This window comes from Mobula birostris, chromosome 6, assembly GCF_030028105.1.
Source record: "Mobula birostris isolate sMobBir1 chromosome 6, sMobBir1.hap1, whole genome shotgun sequence".
NCBI lineage: Eukaryota > Metazoa > Chordata > Chondrichthyes > Myliobatiformes > Myliobatidae > Mobula > Mobula birostris.
In genome coordinates, this window is record NC_092375.1 from 65,330,648 (window position 1) to 65,350,037 (window position 19,390).

At 42.5% G+C, this 19,390-nt stretch overlaps 1 protein-coding gene across 17 annotated transcripts in view; it reads right to left on the reverse strand.

The window, feature by feature from the left end:
- Window positions 1-19,390, reverse strand: part of dmd (dystrophin) — a 1,961,093-nt gene that overhangs the window by 91,662 nt on the left and 1,850,041 nt on the right. For 13 of the 17 annotated variants that reach the window (XM_072260552.1, XM_072260560.1, XM_072260554.1 and 10 more), the window contains 2 exons: window positions 9,497-9,558; window positions 6,875-6,949 (listed from right to left, as the gene is read on the reverse strand). In XM_072260552.1, coding sequence (XP_072116653.1) covers window positions 6,875-6,949; window positions 9,497-9,558 — 137 coding nt within the window. Of the gene's footprint in view, window positions 1-6,874; window positions 6,950-9,496; window positions 9,559-10,867; window positions 10,975-19,390 lie in introns of those variants that run through there. The other 4 variants (XM_072260565.1, XM_072260564.1, XM_072260567.1 and 1 more) reach the window with 1 other exon arrangement.

Here is a 19,390-nt window from a genome sequence, read left to right on the forward strand (position 1 = left end):
CATTGTTCAGCGATATGCCTTTAAACTTATCATAGTATTGGATTTGCTGACTGTGTAATTCTAAAATTCTTGAGCTTAAGCCCTTTCGGATATAAAGAGCCACGAGCACTCTCACTAAAGGGAGATTATGCTGTAACTACCCAATCTTCAAAACCTAGTTCAGTTCCCTGTTTATTCTCCACAGCGTGTTTAGCAGCCAATACCCACTATCCGAGCAGTGGGTTCCCTCTCCTTACCAAGGGGAAGATACTTCCAGCTAACAAAGTAGTTTAAAAACATAATTCATTCATTTCAGAGATACATGCTTAAATCCAAACAACACCATTTCCAAAACACAAAGCAAAAAGGACAAAACACAATTTCCAAAACATAGCTCCAATTCCCATAAACTAAAAGGAAATACCAACAATATGCGAATGAATGTCACATGTCGTAGGAATTGAAGCTGGACGAATGGATTCTAGCTCACCCTATATTTCTTCGTGACCTTTACCCCATCCCTGATAAGCCTACTCTACATTTATACCCTTTACTCCACTTAGGTAATTTCATATGCATATAATATTACCTCAATTATTATTTTAACACAAACTGTCTAAAAGGATCTTGTGGACAGAATCTGTTTAATGTTTGCAGTTCACAATTAACACTGTAAAGCCAGCTTCCTTGAGTGCATAAACCTACCAAATTTAAGGACAGTTATTTAAAATGCTAAATGATATTATCCAACTGCTCTGCAAGCTTTCTTGAATTAAGCAATTAAGAGTCAGCTTGTCTGTTTGAAATAACCCAAATTAAATTCACTGCCCCTCTCAAGCAGTAATAAAGCAGGAGTAAGCTAGCACCTTACTTCTCAGAGCATGTGTGCTATAAACAAAGTTTGTTTACAGAGCTGTTTTTAACTTCAAGCTGATTACTGCTTGCCATTTACACGTTAAGAACAGAAGACTGACTTCCATTTATGGCCAAAAGCCAAACAACTGTTAGTTGGGAGTTTACTTACAATTGTTTGTGATCTTACAAGTGGCAGCTGCTTGTGTTTAGAAAGCCTAGGTTGGCAAACAACCAAGTGAATGTCCATCACACACTGTGCACTTTAATCAAAGACAATTCATATTTGTGCAGGTTTCTGAGGGTGATAAACACCAAAGTCGGGCAAATACCAGTTTTCTCTGTTGGGATCTGATGAGAGTGCTAGCTCAGCATGATTTTTCCTTAAGAGTCTCTCCATGATCTCCAAGTATTGATCTTTTACTTCTGGTTTCCTTCTCAATGTGCAACCATGGGACATAAATTTGTTTGCTAGGAGTTGTTACAGAGGTTGGAAAGGAAGGGGAGTTACCCAACAGTTTGGCTCATCATTGCTAAACTTTGTTGATGATTCAAAGGAAGCCCTCATCTTCCATGGAAAGTGTTAATTTATAGTCACCTTCCGAGTTATGGAAGGCCAGCATGCCTAATTCTGGTTGAGCAGAGTTAAGTATGTCAGATACTTGCTTTACTTACCTACAACCCTCTCTTCCATACAGATTCTACTCTTACAGGATCTGAAATGACTTGGGCACTCATTCTCTACAGCATTTAAGACTTGTGTGCTGAGAGTGGGCTGATAAGTACCATCAGGGCAGACTTCAAAAACGAGGACTTGCTCAGGTCCAGTTATTGGGCACAAGGTGCATCTTGCTGACTACTGTGCTGCTCATATACCTAATGTGCACAGATGGTGCCTCTGCCAAGCAATATGAGAATCTCAGCAAAACAGTCAAGTGGGGGAAACCTTGTCAGATATGGCCTTAAGATGTGAATGCCCTCATGCAGCTTTAGGAGTTGGTATTTCATCCCTGTTGTTGGGAATATGGTCACTCTCAATGAGGATAGCAAGGGTAAGAAGACCTCCCCTCTAATTGATAGCTCTTCTTCTGGTAACTTCTGATGTTCCGGAAAGTGTCCTGAGAGTATATGGGGAAATAGAACTTTGAACACTGAACATCTCAAAGAATGCTGATTTTGACAAGGACATTGCTCTCATCATGCAATATGACATTTGCCTTGGAAACCTTTGCTGCCCACAGCTGTGCATAATCAAGTAGCTACGTGATGGATGCTCAGCTGACTCCCCGCTGTGCTCTCCTGTGGGTGTGCTGGAACCAGTAATAGCCCAAGGTGCTGACCCTGAATGAAGTGCTGCTATGTGCTGGTCACTGTTACACTCAGTCCAGTGTATGATGGCTTTACAGTCTTGTTTCAGGTGCTGCTGAAACACAACATTTGAAACAGTGCATTCTCTTTTAGAAAGTGTCTCCGGTCTACAGTGGTTTTCAAATGGTTCCATTTACCTGAAACACTTGTCTTTGCAGATATCCACGAAAAACACAAGAACCCCAAAACACTGAATGACAGAAAAACTTCAGAATGCCAAAGCCCCTCCTCCCTTCAAACAGCAGCAAACATCAACCTCCCTCTTCGCCCATTTCAGTAAAAATATCGTCAGCGCTCACCACCCATCAAGTAACAGCGAAGCAAAGAGACCATGATCTGCAGTCAACAAAAACGACTGTTTACCCGTCAGGCGCTCCCTCACTAACAAGCGACAGAGAGATCACCCATTGACAAAGCAAAAAGGGGTGACGAACAGTCACTGTTACGGTGTTACAGACTGCTGCATGGCTTCACCCGCACCTGAGAATCGGCAGTAAACTCTCCCCATTGAGGGAAAAAAATGTGCGCAACTGCTCAAATACAGAGATCTCCGTCCATTAACATCTGCTACGGTGAAATCCTGACATTCCATCTGCCGCAACGCCTCAATCTGCAACACCAGCCTGGAATCGGTCGCCCGCAGGGCCGCACCGCAAAGTTGCCATTTTCCAAGCCATGTCGGAAAACATTCTCTGAATCCTCTGCATTTCCTTAAGGATTGAGGTTTCTTATCGACAGGGTATTGTCTATCGAGTACACAATGAGTGTACTACTTCAGTTTTGTTGACCGTGATAGGGGTTTTGGTTCTCTATGCTTTTGCTGCAGGTCTCCCTTTGAATGACATGTTAACGGAATTTGAGAGCATAAAACTAGGGTCATTTTGCATTTCTACATGGTGGCAGGTGAATTCCACAAAGAATGAAAATAGCGAATAGGGGACATGATGCTTCTCTTTTATACTTGAATCCTATAGTTATCCATTGTTCTTTGGTATTGTTCGGTAGTTTCTCTACTGTAGTGAGTATTTCTCTTGCTGTGTCCAAGAAACTTAGTCTAAATAGATAATCCTCGTATTTTTTTGGCAGCTTGTTTTTCCAAAAAAGGATCTGCAGGCTCCTGCAGCTTCTGTTCCTTGTGCTAAAGCTTTGTAAAATTGGAGTCCACTGAAGAGAGAGATTCCTCAATTGCCACCGGAGAGCCATAGCATCTGTCTAGCCTCTGCCACAGCACTTGTAAACCTGCAACTGGAGTATCAATATGAACTGCACTAACCCTTCTTGCATATTGCATTGACTCCCCAGCAAGCAACTTAAAGAGAAGGTCTTGTTCTTCACTAGGTCTGAGCAAAAGCTTGACTTCCAGGACAGACAACTGGCAGACCGGTTGTTGAACACTTTTAGTCCGGAGGTGAATGGGTCTCAATGAGCCGGATACAAGGATAAATCTAATGCAGCTTCAGCTTCTGAATGAGACAGGTTAGCTTAATGCGTGTCCTGGGATGCATGAAAGTTCAGACTGTCCCATGTCTGTGCAGATGGGTTTGGCTTCAGTAGCAACCCTTGACGAAAGCCTTTGCTTTGTTGGAACTGCAGAAGGGGGGTTGTGAGTCATTGCTGCCATAGGCCTTGACTATCAATACTTGGATTATCTGAAAAGCATGCTGGCTATATGGTGTGGACAGCTCCTTGTAAAGCTGGAGCACTGCCTTTTGTAGCCAAAATGTGTTCGGACATGTTCTTCAGTAAAATGCACTGGTTATTGTGACAGCAAAGCATGACTGATTCCAATTGTAGGCTCACACCACAATCTAAGTCAGGTGCTACTTCATACACCTTCATACTCACCACTAAGTCAGATGCTAATTCACATACCTTTCCCTCAGCTTCACACTCCTCCTAGAGCGTACTTAATGCTGAAGGAGTGTACACTCTCCATGTCTGTATGACCTTTCTCCATTTACATCGCAACTCCAAGCTTAGCATAAGCCACTGTCATTCTTAACACTTCAGCTCTAGCGCAGACTAATTACGGTTTCTCTCAAGCAACATGAAGATGTGATGCATAAGCCACATTCTGACCTGACTTCTAGGTCTTGGCGATCAACACTGCACAGGTCGGAAGCTGAACATTATCAACTATGTCAGGGGTCCCCAACCTTTTCTGCACCACGGACCGGTTTAATATTGACAATATTCTTGTGGACCGGCCGACTGGGGGGCGGGGGGTGTTCAAGTAGGGTTGCGAACTTTCTCACTCCCAAATAAGGGACAAAAGTAGCATCAAATACAGGACACTTGTTTTTACCCTAGGAACGACTACCATGACCATGAAGCCTTGCGTGGGCACTTGTGTGCGCATGTGTGACGTGCGCATACGCATATGTGCCGATTTTTTCTACAAATCAGTTTTGGCTTAATCTTCCTGTTTCTGTTATGAAACTACACTGTACATACATTATTTCTACTTTATATAGGCTGTGTATTTATCATATCATTCCTGCTTTTACTATATATTAGTATTATTTTAGGTTTTATGTGTTATTTGGTATGATTTGGTAGGTTTTTTTTGGGTCTGGGAACGCTCTAAAATTTTTCCCATATAAATTAATGGTAATTGATTCTTTGTTTTACGCCATTTCAGCTTACAAATGATTTCATAGGAACGCTCTACCTTAGCAGGGGAAATACAGTACAAGGGAGGTCCCGTATGGGACAAGCTAATTTAGCCCAATATGCGGGATGTCCCGGCTAATATGAGACAGTTGGCAACCCTATGTTCCAGTTCAACAGTGCATGACAGGGAATGAGGAAAGGTGCAGCTGACTCATATCGTCAAATCGTATCGTTTCCTCGCGGCCAGGTGGTTGGGGACCACAGGTGTATGTAGCTCAGACACGTCTCCAGCCTACAGGTGATGCTTCTGAAGACGAGTTATCTTTTCACTCAACTACCCTCACATCGCATATGTACATAGCTAAGCAACGAGATAAACTCTCAAAAAATCACCCGAGATGGAAGCTTGTTGCTTCAGGACTTTTTTAAAAATCACAATTCTTACTTTGTGAACAGGGCAAATAAGGATGGAGGCGTGTCACCTTCCACCATGTGCTTCAAATCTGACCTGCAAGAACTAATTCATGCAGGAAGCGATACAAAAACAGCTTGTGACCAGAAAGTGATAATCAAACAAAAGAATCTGCACCTCTAGAGGTCTGAACATATGATGCTCTCAAAAATCAAATTTGATATTTGATATCTGTGAGAAGGATTGTTACTTTGTTCTTGTAATTATAACTCATTAATTACTGTAGAACATGGGTCTTCCATCACTTTGCTACACTGAACTTCATCCCTGTGTATTCAAGAATCTAACTCCTCTGTCCATTTACCATTCTACAAATAACGATGATGTAACCTGCAACAGTGGCTATCACTTTCAGTATAAACCTTAGTGTGAATAGCAATTATCAGAATCGTACTCAGAGTTACAGCAAGCAAAACAGTATCAGTAACATCTGGCAAAATCTTTTTTTTAAATAAAAGGTATCATGCAGCTTTACTGGCTGTAATTAAGTAGAAAATGTATTAAAATGAGCACAAAGATTTGACAAAAGAAATCTTACAGCACTTTAAATCACAGTGGGTCTGCCCATATCTCTTCAACACTTTCTATTTATTGATTATGAAATCTTAATTTGTCTGAAATCAGACATGGAGTGAGTCTTCAGCATGTTAATGATCTCAATTTGGTAATACCTTCCCTTCCCCCCACCATAACGAGCATAATTTTGTAAGAGGGCCGAGTCACATTAATCACCTGTCCACATAAAAAGCTCTTTGTTGTGGAAATGTATCATTACACAGTCTGCTGACTTGCAAAAATAGTGAATGAGAAATCAGTTCACATCAATGCAAAGCTCTGGCTTGGCTGTACCTGGAATAGTGATCAGTTCTGGCAACGGTGGTAGAGGCGGATACGATGGGGTCTTTTAAGAGACTCTGGACAGGTACATGGAGCTCAGAAAAATAGAGGGTTACGGGCAACCCTAGGTAATATCTCAGGTAAGGACATGTTCGGCACAGCTTTGTGGGCCAAGGAGCTTGTATTATGCTGTAAATTTTCTATGTTTCTATAGTTGAGAGAGGCACATAGTTGCATGGAGTGCAAGATGTATTTATTCCAATAATACCCTACAGGGATTAAACTATGACTCTATAACATAACAGGTAGATGAAAATGTCACTTATGCAAAGAATGAGATATTAAAGAGAACTACCACAGCAGGTATACAGTATCTAATACTTTGTTGATTGTATCATCTCAAAGGGACATAGATTAAACACTGGAGCAAATCTAGGACACACTTAAAACGTGAAGATTTAAAATGAGTATATTAAACAAAGACAATTTATCCTCAAATGTCATATGTCAGTTTGGATTATAGATATATTTTCAGAGTTGCAGAAATTGGATACGTCTCCTTAATGTGTCAGAGATTAACAGATTTCTGTCGACCAACAGAATAAAGTGATGTGGTAAAAAAGTAAATGGATGGGTTTAGATCACGTGTTGCAAACTGCAGAACCTGAGGGATTAAATGGACATCCTCTATTCCACTGCTTCTACAATGGCTGGCATGAAAAGCAAAAGAGGAGAAATAAAAGTTGCACTTACAGCAAAGAGCTTTCTGAAGTCTTCGTAGTTTCATGGCAGTTCTATATGCAGAGAACCTGACATTATTTAGATCAGCTGCAGAGAAAGAACAATATGTTCATGGGAATGAATAGGAAACTCATCACTATGCCACTTCCAATATCGCAAGCCACAAAATCTGCATCTCTATTTGAATACTACCTTGTCATCACAAACCACGAGCCTATGAAAGTTGTATAATACAACATACATTAAAGACACAGGCTTGAAATCATGCCAGTGGATTTCAACCTATACCAGTTAATCCATTTATTTTATACTCTTTCCTGTTGGGTCAATAAATCAATTGCCAACTTCAATAAAATAGTGGAGGAATTAATGTCACATATTGTTGAAGGTCTTTCACAGTAGCACTGAATATCCTAATTTAAGAATTTCAGTAGAATTGCACTTGGACATAATGAAAATTATACACTAACTCAAATTTTACTTAATGATTGCTAATATTGATTTCGAAAAGTGGTGTTGACCTTAAATGATGAAGGATGCTTATGGTTGTCATTAACTATGTACATTCAAGTTTGTAAAGACCTTTAAGTACCTTTAGCTCCCTCTTCCTCTGTGGAAGTGTACGGGAGCTCTGTGACACAAAATCTTCAGTACAGAATTACTATTGCAATCACTGGAAGGTTAAGTTTATTATATGGGTCAAATGGAATTTTGTTCCAATAGTCCACTTTATAAACTTCAGCCGCTCCCAGGATTTCTGCTCGTAACATTAGTAATAGATCACTCACACCCGGTACCGTTTCCATATTAACTTGAGAGCTGGGAACACCGAAAAGCAACTGCTCACTTTAAAATATACAATGCAATTCATCACATGAATGCGATATGAATACTTGCTGAGTGTAAGATCTTTTACTTTTTAACCTTAGGTGCCTAATTCATTGAAGAGAAACATATTTCACTCTAACAGAAGTAATTTGCAAGATCTGCAATTAGTAGTTTGCCTTTGCAGCTGGTAGTTAGTCTGTGCAAATTTATTTCAACTTATAAACAATTAAAATGGAGTAGATCAAATCAAATTAAATATTTATAAGGTCACATAAAGCAATGAATGTATGTCATTTATTGGAATAGAACTGGCTCTATAAAATTAAGCACATGGCATTGCAACCAGTTAAAATCATGCCTTTCAATTATTCTAGTCCTGAGGCATTAATGGGTGAAACTGAAAAATTATCCACCTGCTGTTGATAATGAAATTTTGTTCCCTAATGACAAGGATATTTTAGCAATATTCAAGTAAAATCCTGATGTGACTTGAATTAAAAATGGTAAGAATTTATATTATTTCAATTTTACTTTTTATTATCTCATGAGATGAAACATTCTGAGATCACACTTCATTGTGCTGATGATTACGTATGGATAATAATGCACACTGTTGACTTGTTAGACCAATTAACCAGAGATAAAAACGAATAGCACAAGAATATACTTGTGTTTGATGTTACTTATGAGGTGAGATCCTCTGCAGTGCTTAGAATACTCAAGTACTGTAACGGAATTTCTATAATATCTGTGACAATATTTATACGAGAGAGACTTTTACAAAAGATTTATCGCACAGGTCACTGATGTTGATATTTTCGCTTGCATTTTCTCTTTTCATTCTGAATAATGAAGGATCACAGTACTCGACTGAATTTGTTTTCCTGGTTCCAGAATATTGTACATTTCAGAATTAATTTTGAGAGCTCTTATCTACTTGCTCTAATTCTCCATAAGGATTCTCCTGTATTCTGATAAACAAACAAGGCTCCAAAATATTTTTTTTGAATCACAGCATAACCTCCAAGTCTAATTCCACAAAAGTCACACTTCATCTTTGACAACAAATTCTATCAGAAGAACAAAATGATTTACAAAACTGTACAATATATATTTTGGTTTACATTGACTGTTCTTGTATGATATTGGCTCTCCTCACTGTCTGAACAAGTTAACAGGTAGGCATTAAAATGAACCAATAGCAAATGAGAACAGATAAGTGATCACTATTTATCACTACAAAATGGAGATAAATATCAATAGATAAATATTCTAATCAACCACCTGGAGTAGACACACACACTTTTACAGTTAAACCTGCAGAAACATGTGGGACAAGAATAAGGATTTCCTACAATGCTGCCAGTGAATGAAGTCCAATAATAATAATTGCCTGAGTTCAAAAAAATCTAAAGAAATCCCAAAAAAATCTGTGTTGTGAATAATTGACCCCACGTCCACTGCACCCCAATAGAAAGTGCAAAATACTGCTTTGCTTTGACTTTTATAAGAAACCCTTTGGTACTATTAAATATGCCTGACAAAATATAACTTTTAATTACACTCCTTAAATATATGATAGCAAAGGTTCCTGCAGAAATTTAGAATACTTTATCTCCATCCCAATGATAATTTCTGAAAATTGTTTCATCCTTTCAGCTAACTACTAAGCAGCTGAAATCATGGCGTGTCTCCAAATACATTCAGTCTCTTTCCCCAATCGCTTCCTCTTCTTAATGAGGCAAATAAATTGCTAGTGGCATATTATTCATACACAAAAGACAGTGCGTTCAAGGGCTTTCTTACCTAGTGACTGATAAAGCTCCGTCATCTTGGGGTGATCCCAGCAGGTAGTCTGGGTTTGGTGACTGAAAGAGAGACAGGAAAAGGGTGGAGAGAGAATAGGAATTAGCTGAAACTGAACAGATAAAAGCAGTGCCTTCGCATAATGAGCTAAATCTTCAAATATTTCTTCTGCTTGACTCTTTCATTGCTTGACTGGTGATTAACGAATCTAGGAAGCTTCAGCAGAGGAGGGATGTAGTGAGAGCAATCCACCTTGTTCCCTTTAGCTTACAAAGCGCATTCAAGATAAGTTTACCGAGCAAGTAGATGACTGAAAATACAAAGAAAGCATGCTTCTATCTCGATTACTGGCCCAGTCTTACTTTGTATGCAGACTGCATGAAGGCTGCAGGTATTTGCCTTGACCTAAACAAATATTGCAGTTTCTTTTTCCCCCTCAGCCTTACGAAGCCATCAACTTACACACGCAAATGAACTAGGGCGAGGAAAAATACACCGGAGGGGGCGGTGGAAGATCAAAGAATGCCTCCCGGCAATACTTTTTTTCCCTTTTGTACGGTTCCCTATCATTTGTCAGAGCTGTTTTTATCAGTAAATTGAAGGTGGGGGTGGGGGGGAAGCACTTGGGTGAAGTCATCGTACAGATCTGCCTGCTCAGCACTTTGGGCTTCCATATCTACTTGAAAACACAAAACACAGAAGGGTAAAAACTAAAGAGCAATGGACGGGTTAGTGGGTTGTGACCGGAGTTCATCAGCGATAAAACTGCTGCTGAAAATTCGAAGAGAGATCTTCATGGAGAGATTTAAACTGAAATAATTTACTTCTTGTTAGCAATGGAACGCGCAAACAGCAAGACTTAATACTTTATCTTATTCAAAGTTCAGCTAATTATATTCCTGTGGTTTTCCGGGATATAAAACTGCTTCAAAATCAGGCCGAGTCCATGTGCCCCACACCCAGACCCATTGAATCAGTTCCCACTTGCTGTCCTGTCCTGAGATCAAGAAGCTCTTTGTTGCCCTTTCAGTACAGGGCAACATTCAATTCCTCGTCCATTCCAAAGCCCCGGTCGCAAAGCTCTCTCACCTGTCATTTTATCACGCTCCGGCTCCCAGTGGAGCCGAACCCAGCCCCTCTGCAACTGTGAGCCGAATCAGGGGTTATTCAACTCGCAGCACCTGTACTGTTGCCCGCTGCAACGCAACCATCCCATTGTCTGTCCCTCTCCCAGTCGAGGTGGGGAAGCGGTCGCACCGTCAACCGCGCAAGTCGCTGTTTAAACGAGGAATCAGAGCAGCGACTGGCTCCGAGTCCAAGTTGCCGCGATCGCGCGAGTTACGGTGATGAATGGGTTTCCCCTCCACCTACCCTTTCAGCTGTTCTCTCATCCTGCTAGTTCCAGCGCCACAGATTTCACCGTCAGCGAATAAGGAACGGAGCGCACACACACCACACAAGTGGCAAGGAAAAAAACCGCACAGCTCAAGAACTCCTGCGGTGCGGATCACACATGGGGAGGGAGCATCGGAGATCAGACGGGGAGGAGCTTCCGGACTCTAACCCTCCTCCAATGAACCGGCAACTCTTGCGAAGAGCCCAGCTTCCACAGTGAATCTGGTCGGTTCGAGGAGGGTAGGGCACGTAGTACGTGCTTACAAAAGGGCAATTTTTATTTGTGCATCGTTTACAGTTTGTAAACCTTGCTATAACTGATTTAGGAGACGGTGCAATGCGAAGCAATCCTGGTTAATCGCGGCAGTGAAAGTATACAGCAGGTGAACTCTCAATTGCAAATTTAGACCTTTGACCAAACACGCCCCCACCAATCACGAGAACGTTTAACCTTTTCAAAAAGACTTACTATGGCTGAGGCAAATCTAGTAACTTGTTTACTATTAAAGATTATTCACCATCATGGGTCTACAAATAACGCACAATCCTAAACTCCCCGATTCCCCAATAAACATTTTCTTTCATCTCCTGCCGATCCCACTATCTGACTTCCGAAGAAAAAAAGTGGGTCTGACAGCGGAGATGATTAACCTTTCCACTTTCTCACTGGCCAATTGATCTTCGGAAAAGCAGGGAGCGTGGTGTCTGCACGACTCAGCTCCCTCGGGTACTTGTCGAATTGCACTGCCAACATCCACAGACAATCGTGCAATGTCAGGAATGCAAAACGAGAAGCAACTCTGTAGCGTCCCCATCATTTAACCTCTCTCCAGGTATTCACTGCCTCCAGTGCCTCCTAGTTCCCAATAAATTGTATGATTACTCCGCATGTGTTTTAGGTTTTTGTATCTTCAATTGCTTCTGTGATTAATTACAGGAAATGACATGAAGCTTCCAGCTGGTTGCCACCTTAAAAAAATGAAACCTGGTCGACAGGATAGGACTGAACTTTTGTCTTAATGCTGGAATAAGAAAGGTATTAGGACTATAACCACGAGGAATTCTGCTGATGCTGGAAATTCAAGCAACACACATCAAAGTTGCTGGTGAATGTAGCAGGCCAGGCAGCATCTCCAGGAAGAGGTCTCGACGTTTCGGGCCGAGACCCTTGGTCAGGACTAACTGAAGGAAGAGCTAGTAAGAGATATGAAAGGGGGAGGGGGAGATCCAAAATGATAGGAGAAGACAGGAGGGGGAGGGATGGAACCAAGAGCTGGACAGGTGATTGGCAAAGGGGTGATGAGAGGATCATGGAACAGGAGGCCCAGGGAGAAGGAAAAGGGGGAGGGGGGGAAACCCAGAGGATGGGCAAGGGGTATAGTCAGAGGGACAGAGGGAGAAAAAGGAGAGAGAGAGAGAAAGAATGTATGTGTATAAATAAATAACAGATGGGGTACGAGGGGGAGGTGGGGCATTAGCGGAAGTTAGAGAAGTCGATGTTCATGCCATCAGGTTGGAGGCTACCTAGATGGAACATAAGGTGTTGTTCCTCCAACCTGAGTGTGGCTTCATCTTGACAGCAGAGGAGGCCATGGATGGACATATCAGAATGGGAATGGGACGTGGAATTAAAATGTGTGGCCATTGGGAGATCCTGTTTTCTCTGGCGGACGGCGTGTAGGTGTTCAGCAAAACGGTCTCCCAGTCTGCATCGGGTCTCACCAATATGTAGAAGGCCACATCGGGAGCACCAGATGCAGTATATCACCCCAGCCGACTCACAGGTGAAGTGTCGCCTCACTTGGAAGGACTGTCTGGGACCCTGAATGGTGGTAAGGGAGGAAGTGTAAGGGCACGTGTAGCACTTGTTCCACTTACAAAGATAAGTGCCAGGAGGGAGATCAGTGGGGAGGGATGGGGATGACGAATGGACAAGGGAGTCGGGCAGGAAGTGATCCCTGTGGAAAGCGGGGGGGGGGAGGGAAAGATGTGCTTAGTGGTGGGATCCCGTTGGAGGTGGCGAAAGTTACGGGGAATAATATGTTGGACCCGGAGGCTGGTGGGGTGGTGGGTGAGGACCAGAGGAACCCTATTCCTACTGGGGTGGCGGGAGCATGGAGTGAGAGCAGATGTGCGTGAAATGGGGGAGATGCGTTTCAGAGCAGAGTTGATGGTGGAGGAAGGGAAGCCCCTTTCTTTAAAAAAGGAGGAATGAAAAGCCTCATCCTGAGAGCACCCCCACCGATGACCCCTTCTCCCGTCTTCAACCCTCCTCCTCTTCATGGATACCCCGCTCTGGTCTTCTGCCTGCTCTGGATCTCTTTATTGCTAACTGCCGATGGGACATCAACCATCTCGACTTCACCACACCTTGTTCCCATTCCAACCTCACTCCTTCGGAACGCTCTGCTCTCCACTCCCTCCGCACTAATCCTAACCTTATTATTAAACCCACCGATAAGGGGAGTGCTGTTGCAGTCTGGCGTACTGACCTCTACCTTGCCGAGGAACAGCGACAACTCGTGGATATCTCCTCTTATTTACCCCTCGATCGTGACCCCACTAAAGAGCACCAGGCCATTGTCTCCCACACCATCATCGACTTTATCCGCTCAGGGGATCTCCCATCCACTGCTACCAACCTTATAGTTCCCACACCTTGCACTTCCCGTTTCTACCTCCTACCCAAGATCCACAAACCTGCCTGTCCTGGCCGACCTATTGTCTCAGCTTGCTCCTGCCCCACCGAACTCGTTTCTCCATACCTTGACACGGTTTTATCCCCCCTTGTTCAATCCCTTCCTACCTATGTTCATGACACTTCTCACGCTCTTAAACTTTTTGATGATTTTAAGTTCCCTGGCCCCCACTGCTTTATTTTCACCGTGCAAGTCCAGTCCCTATATACTTCCATCCCCCATCAGAAAGGTCTCAAAGCTCTCCGTTACTTTTTGGATTCCAGACCTAATCAGTTCCCCTCTACCACCACTCTGCTCCGTCTAGCAGAATTAGTCCTTACTCTTAATAATTTCTCCTTTGGCTCCTCCCACTTCCTCCAAACTAAAGGTGTAGCTATGGGCACCCGTATGGGTCCTAGCTATGCCTGCCTTTTTGTTGGCTTTGTGGAACAATGTATGTTCCAAACCTATTCTGGTATCTGTCCCCCACTTTTCCTTCGCTACATCGATGACTGCATTGGCGCTGCTTCCTGCACGCATGCTGAGCTCGTTGACTTCATAAACTTTGCCTCCAACTTTCACCCTGCCCTCAGGTATACCTGGTCCATTTCCGACACCTCTCTCCCCTTTCTAGATCTTTCTGTCTCTATCTCTGGAGACAGCATATCTACTGATGTCTACTATAAGCCTACTGACTCTCACAGCTATCTGGACTATTCCTCTTTTCACCATGTCTCTTGCAAAAGTGCCATCCCCTTCTCGCAATTCCTCCATCTCCGCTGCATCTGCTCTCAGGACAAGACTTTTCATTCCAGGACGAGGGAGATGTCCTTTTTTAAAGAAAGGGGCTTCCCTTCCTTCACCATCAACTCGGCTCTCAAACGCATCTCCCCCATTTCACGCACATCTGCTGTCACTCCATCCCGTCACCCCACTAGGAATAGGGTTCCCCTGGTCCTCACCTACCACCCCACCAGCCTCCAGGTCCAACATATTCTCCGTAACTTCCGCCACCTCCAACGGGATCCCACCACTAAGCACATCTTTCCCTCCCCCCTCCTGCTTTCCGCAGGGACCGCTCCCTACGCGACTCCCTTGTCCATTCGTTCCCCCCATCCTTCCACTGATCTCCCTCCTGGCACTTATCCTTGTAAGCGGAACAAGTGCTACACATGCCCTTACACTTCCTCCCTTACCACCATTCAGGGCCCCAGACAGTCCTTCCAGGTGAGGCGACACTTCACCTGTGAGTCGGCTGGGGTGATATACTGCGTCCGGTGCTCCCAATGTGGCCTTCTATATATTGGTGAGACCCGACGCAGACTGGGAGACCATTTTGCTGAACACCTACACGCTGTCTGCCAGAGAAAGCAGGATCTCCCAGTGCCCACACATTTTAATTCCACATCCCATTCCCATTCTGATATGTCTATCCACGGCCTCCTCTGCTGTCAAGATGAAGCCACACTCAGGTTGGAGGAACAACACCTTATATTCCGTCTGGGTAGCCTCCAACCTGATGGCATAAACATCAACTTCTCTAACTTCCGCTAATGCCCCACCTCCCCCTCGTACCCCATCCGTTATTTATTTATATACACACATTCTTTCTCTCTCTCTCCTTTTTCTCCCTCTGCCCCTCTGACTATACCCCTTGCCCATCCTCTGGGTTCCCCCCACCCGCTTGTCTTTCTCCCTGGGCCTCCTGTCCCATGATCCTCTCGCATCCCTTTTGCCAATCACCTGTCCAGCTCTTGGCTCCATCCCTCCCCCTCCTGTCTCCTCCTATCATTTCGGATCTCCCCCTCCCCCTCCCACTTTCAAATCTCTTACTAGCTCTTCCTTCAGTTAGTCCTGACGAAGGGTCTCAGCACGAAACGTTGACTGTACCTCTTCCTGGAGATGCTGCAACTTTGATGTGTGTTGTTATTAGGACTATATCTTGATTGACAGGCGAGGAGGCCGAGGTGAATCGTCCAACCCGGGAAATCAGCCTGGAGCTGAATTGGCTTCATTTAAAATTGCTTTTGACAGAAGTTTTGGGTTTGGAAAAGTTTGTCCCTTTATAAAACCAATGGACAGGACACATGTTAATACATAATATATTGTGGATTCTAGAGAGGCAGGTAGAGCTCCCGTTTGTAACAAAGGAATAAATTCAAGGTCGGTGTCTATTTTTCTCTGTTAGGTGCAGAAAGTTACAAGAGCTCCACATTTGCCTGTGCATGTAAAACCCTCACGAGTGTACCTAACCAATTGCATAGTACAGATATTTCACAGAATCTTCCTCAGGAACATTGGATGATGTTCTATGAATTACATTCTACATGCTTTAGTAAAGAAAATAAGTATTGAGTATGCAAAACAGCACAAGCAAGGCTGATCAGATCTTGGCCCAGCATTTACTATTGCTCAGTTGTTATCACGGGCACTTGGCTATGATCAGGAGCAAGGCGCCGAGGTGATATTTACTCTTACTCTTCACTAGTTTGGAGAATGTTTCTGTGAGTCAGATTCTAATGAATGATCTGAACTAAACCATTAGTATCTCTGATCTATGTATTATTTACTACCTTCTCACAGTCTGTATATTAATTAATCGTTTATCATGCACAGTCCCAATGAATACCATCCACACATGTAAATGACAGACCTGTGTCAATGAAGTATTGTGATTCGCTGCTATGAAAGAAAGAGTTTGCATTTCTTAAGTGTCTTTCATTTGCTCAGCATGTCCCAAAATCAATGAAGTGATTTTGATCATTATTGGTTATAACCAAATAGCAATCAATGGCATATGGCAAAATGCAAAACTGAGGCAGTTGGAGAGAAAATTCCACAATATCCAGTAAGTATAGAAATTAGAAGCATTTATCATTGGATGTTATTTCCTGACAAGTCATGCTAGTTTAGAATCAATGACTTGGTCTCATTAGCAATAAGAATCACTTGCCCCACTTTTCTTGTATCTGTGCTGCTTAAGTGTAGAAAATAGTTTAATCCAGAATATATATTTACTCTAATCTTCAAATCTGATGATATTTTCTATTGAAAGCTGCTCCCAATTACAACAGTTATTGTTATAGATCATGTAATACATTTACCAAGTGCTATGACTACTCTCCTCTGTGCCAAATAGAAACACTCGAAAAGCTCAGAAGATATATCCAAAATGTGTCAGCTGGCAAATACAGCAAAAAGAAGCTCTGCCACTCTGAAATGTGTATCATAGACACCCGCAATCCAATACATTCAGTGCCATGTTTCTTTTGAGATTTCACACAAGCTTTATGCTGTAACACTTCAGGTCACAGGTTCCAAACAAAAGCTCTCCAACTGTTTTTTAGATTTTTCACTCTTGCTTTCATCTCCAATCTCTAAGTGATGCCATCACCCTGACCTCCAAAATAAAATCAGCTTTTGATCAAATGTGCAAATTGACCATTAAGTTGTATTCAAGATACCTCAATTGCAAGCTGATTTGTTCCATTCTGTCTTTGGTTTTCCAAACTCAACAATGCTGTTGACTTTTTACTGTCCTTTGAGCATTGCCTATTAAACCACTTAATTGAAACAAAACTGATATTTTAACACAAAACTAGAATAAGGACACTAAACCTCGACGGAGGCATCAGCAAATGGCATGTTAATGCTGCTCCCAGACTGGTGAGCTTTTAAAATAATATTCACATTGACTAAATTGAGGGAACTTTCACACTGATTAACTAAATAACAGCCCGCCACAGAATCATTTCTTACAACCAATATCCACAACTTACCCTACACACTTCGTGGCTACATTTCAACCTTCTACAACAGGATAGATCTGCCAGATAACATGGGCAAGGGCAAGAGGCACACATGAATGCCACGTCTTGTTGTATGTAAGCAGGAAAGAGTGGCCCTGGGAGTCATTAATATTGACTCCAGAGACTGTGAAGTCTCATAGAATCATAGCCTTTCACCCTTACCACAGGTTGCGAAAAAAGCTGGTGGACATTTAGAGTCTTCAGTTAATAGGGGGACGACCCGCCAAGAACATCGCCATCCAAAACGGATGGGAAAGCCTAGTTTTTGAGTATCAAGGCATAGGTGAATTATTTGTAATAATTTTCAACCAGAAGTACAGATGGTCCTTTGTAGTTTCCTCCTTGCACAGAACAGATCTTCGACTAATCTGATTTGCTAATGCTTACAGGGAAAAATACCTGAGAACAGAAGAGGAGGAACAATTGTGGATTCAGGCAACAGAATGATTATTGTGATGAAGACCTGTGGTCTTGAACCTGCTGCAATGTTAGCCAAGTGGTTCTTTTACTCCATAGGTATTGTCCAAATAGTATGCAAAATTGCTCTACTGCATGCAATTGTCATCATTGTCATTATGTGGCGTGTTGTATGACGTAGAAAATCATGGTAGTCATGATTGTTCTTGGCAATTGTTTTCACAGAAAGTGGTTTGTCATTGCCTTCTTCTAGGCAGTGTCTTTTCAAGACGGATGACCCCAGCCATTATCAATACCCTTCAGAAATTGCCTGCCTGGTGTTAGCAGTCGCATAAACAAGGACTTGTGATATGCACCAGCTGCTCATACGACCATCCACCACCAACTCCCATGGATTCACGTGATCCGTATTGGGGGGAGGAGGTTTACTAAGCAGGAACTCCACCTTGCCCAAGGGTGACCTGTAGACTAGCAGAGGGAAGGAGCACCTTACACCTCCTTTAGCAGAGATGTATCTCTACTCTGCCACCCAGCTGCATACAATAAAACTTCAATAATCCACTCTTTAACAACTTGGAAATCACAGTGGTTTTACATACAGTTCATTGGATAGCATTTGTTGCTTGCTGGGGCTCCATTTTCCAAGGTTACTTTAAAATGATCTGGATGCCACTGCCTTTAAACATACCAGATTTACTGGGAAGTTTATTATAATAGTGTTTAAAATATAAAATAGGAGAATTATAAAAAATCTGCTAGTCTAATACCAGCAAAGTCCCAAATACACCAAATTATTGTAGTGACACCATATTGTCCACAAAGCACAGGACAAATCTAGTTCAACATTAGGCTATGTTTAATAACATTGAAACAGAACCAGGTGTATTATCACCAGCATATGTTGTGAAATTTGCAGTATGTTGGCCTTAAACTCTCATTAATTCTACTTTGAATGCTTCCTACAGTGCAGAAGTAAACTCATCTTCAAAGCGATGCTCCCCGTCTATGATAATGCTAGGGACTCACAAGTGTGACCCTTCAAAATTTAAATTTCAAAGAACACTCTTGGAATTGCTGTCCATTTAAATCCATTCCTCCACTCCTTTGTCACTGGCATACAAAATGTTTCCCTTAATGCATTTATCAATGCTTGTTTCAAAGTTATTGTTGAATCTACCTTCAATAACTTTTTACACAGTACATTTAACATTGAAATAATTAGAAACATAGAAAACCTACAGCACAATACAGGCCCTTCTGCCGACAAAGCTGTGCCGAACATGCCCTTACCTTAGAACTACCTAGGCTTTACCCATAGCCCTCTATTTTTCTAAGCTTCTTGTAGCCATCCATGAGTCTCTTAAAAGACCCTATTGTTTCCGCCTCCACCACCGCCGCTGGTAGCCCATTCCACGCACTCACCACTCTCTGCGTAAAAAACTTACCCCTGACATCTTCTCTGTACCTACTTCCAAGCACCTTAAAGCTATGCCCTCTCCTGCTAGCAATTTCAGCCCTGGTGAAAAGCCTCTGACTATCCACACGATCAATGCCTCTCATTATCCTGAACACCACTATCAGGTCACCTCTCATCC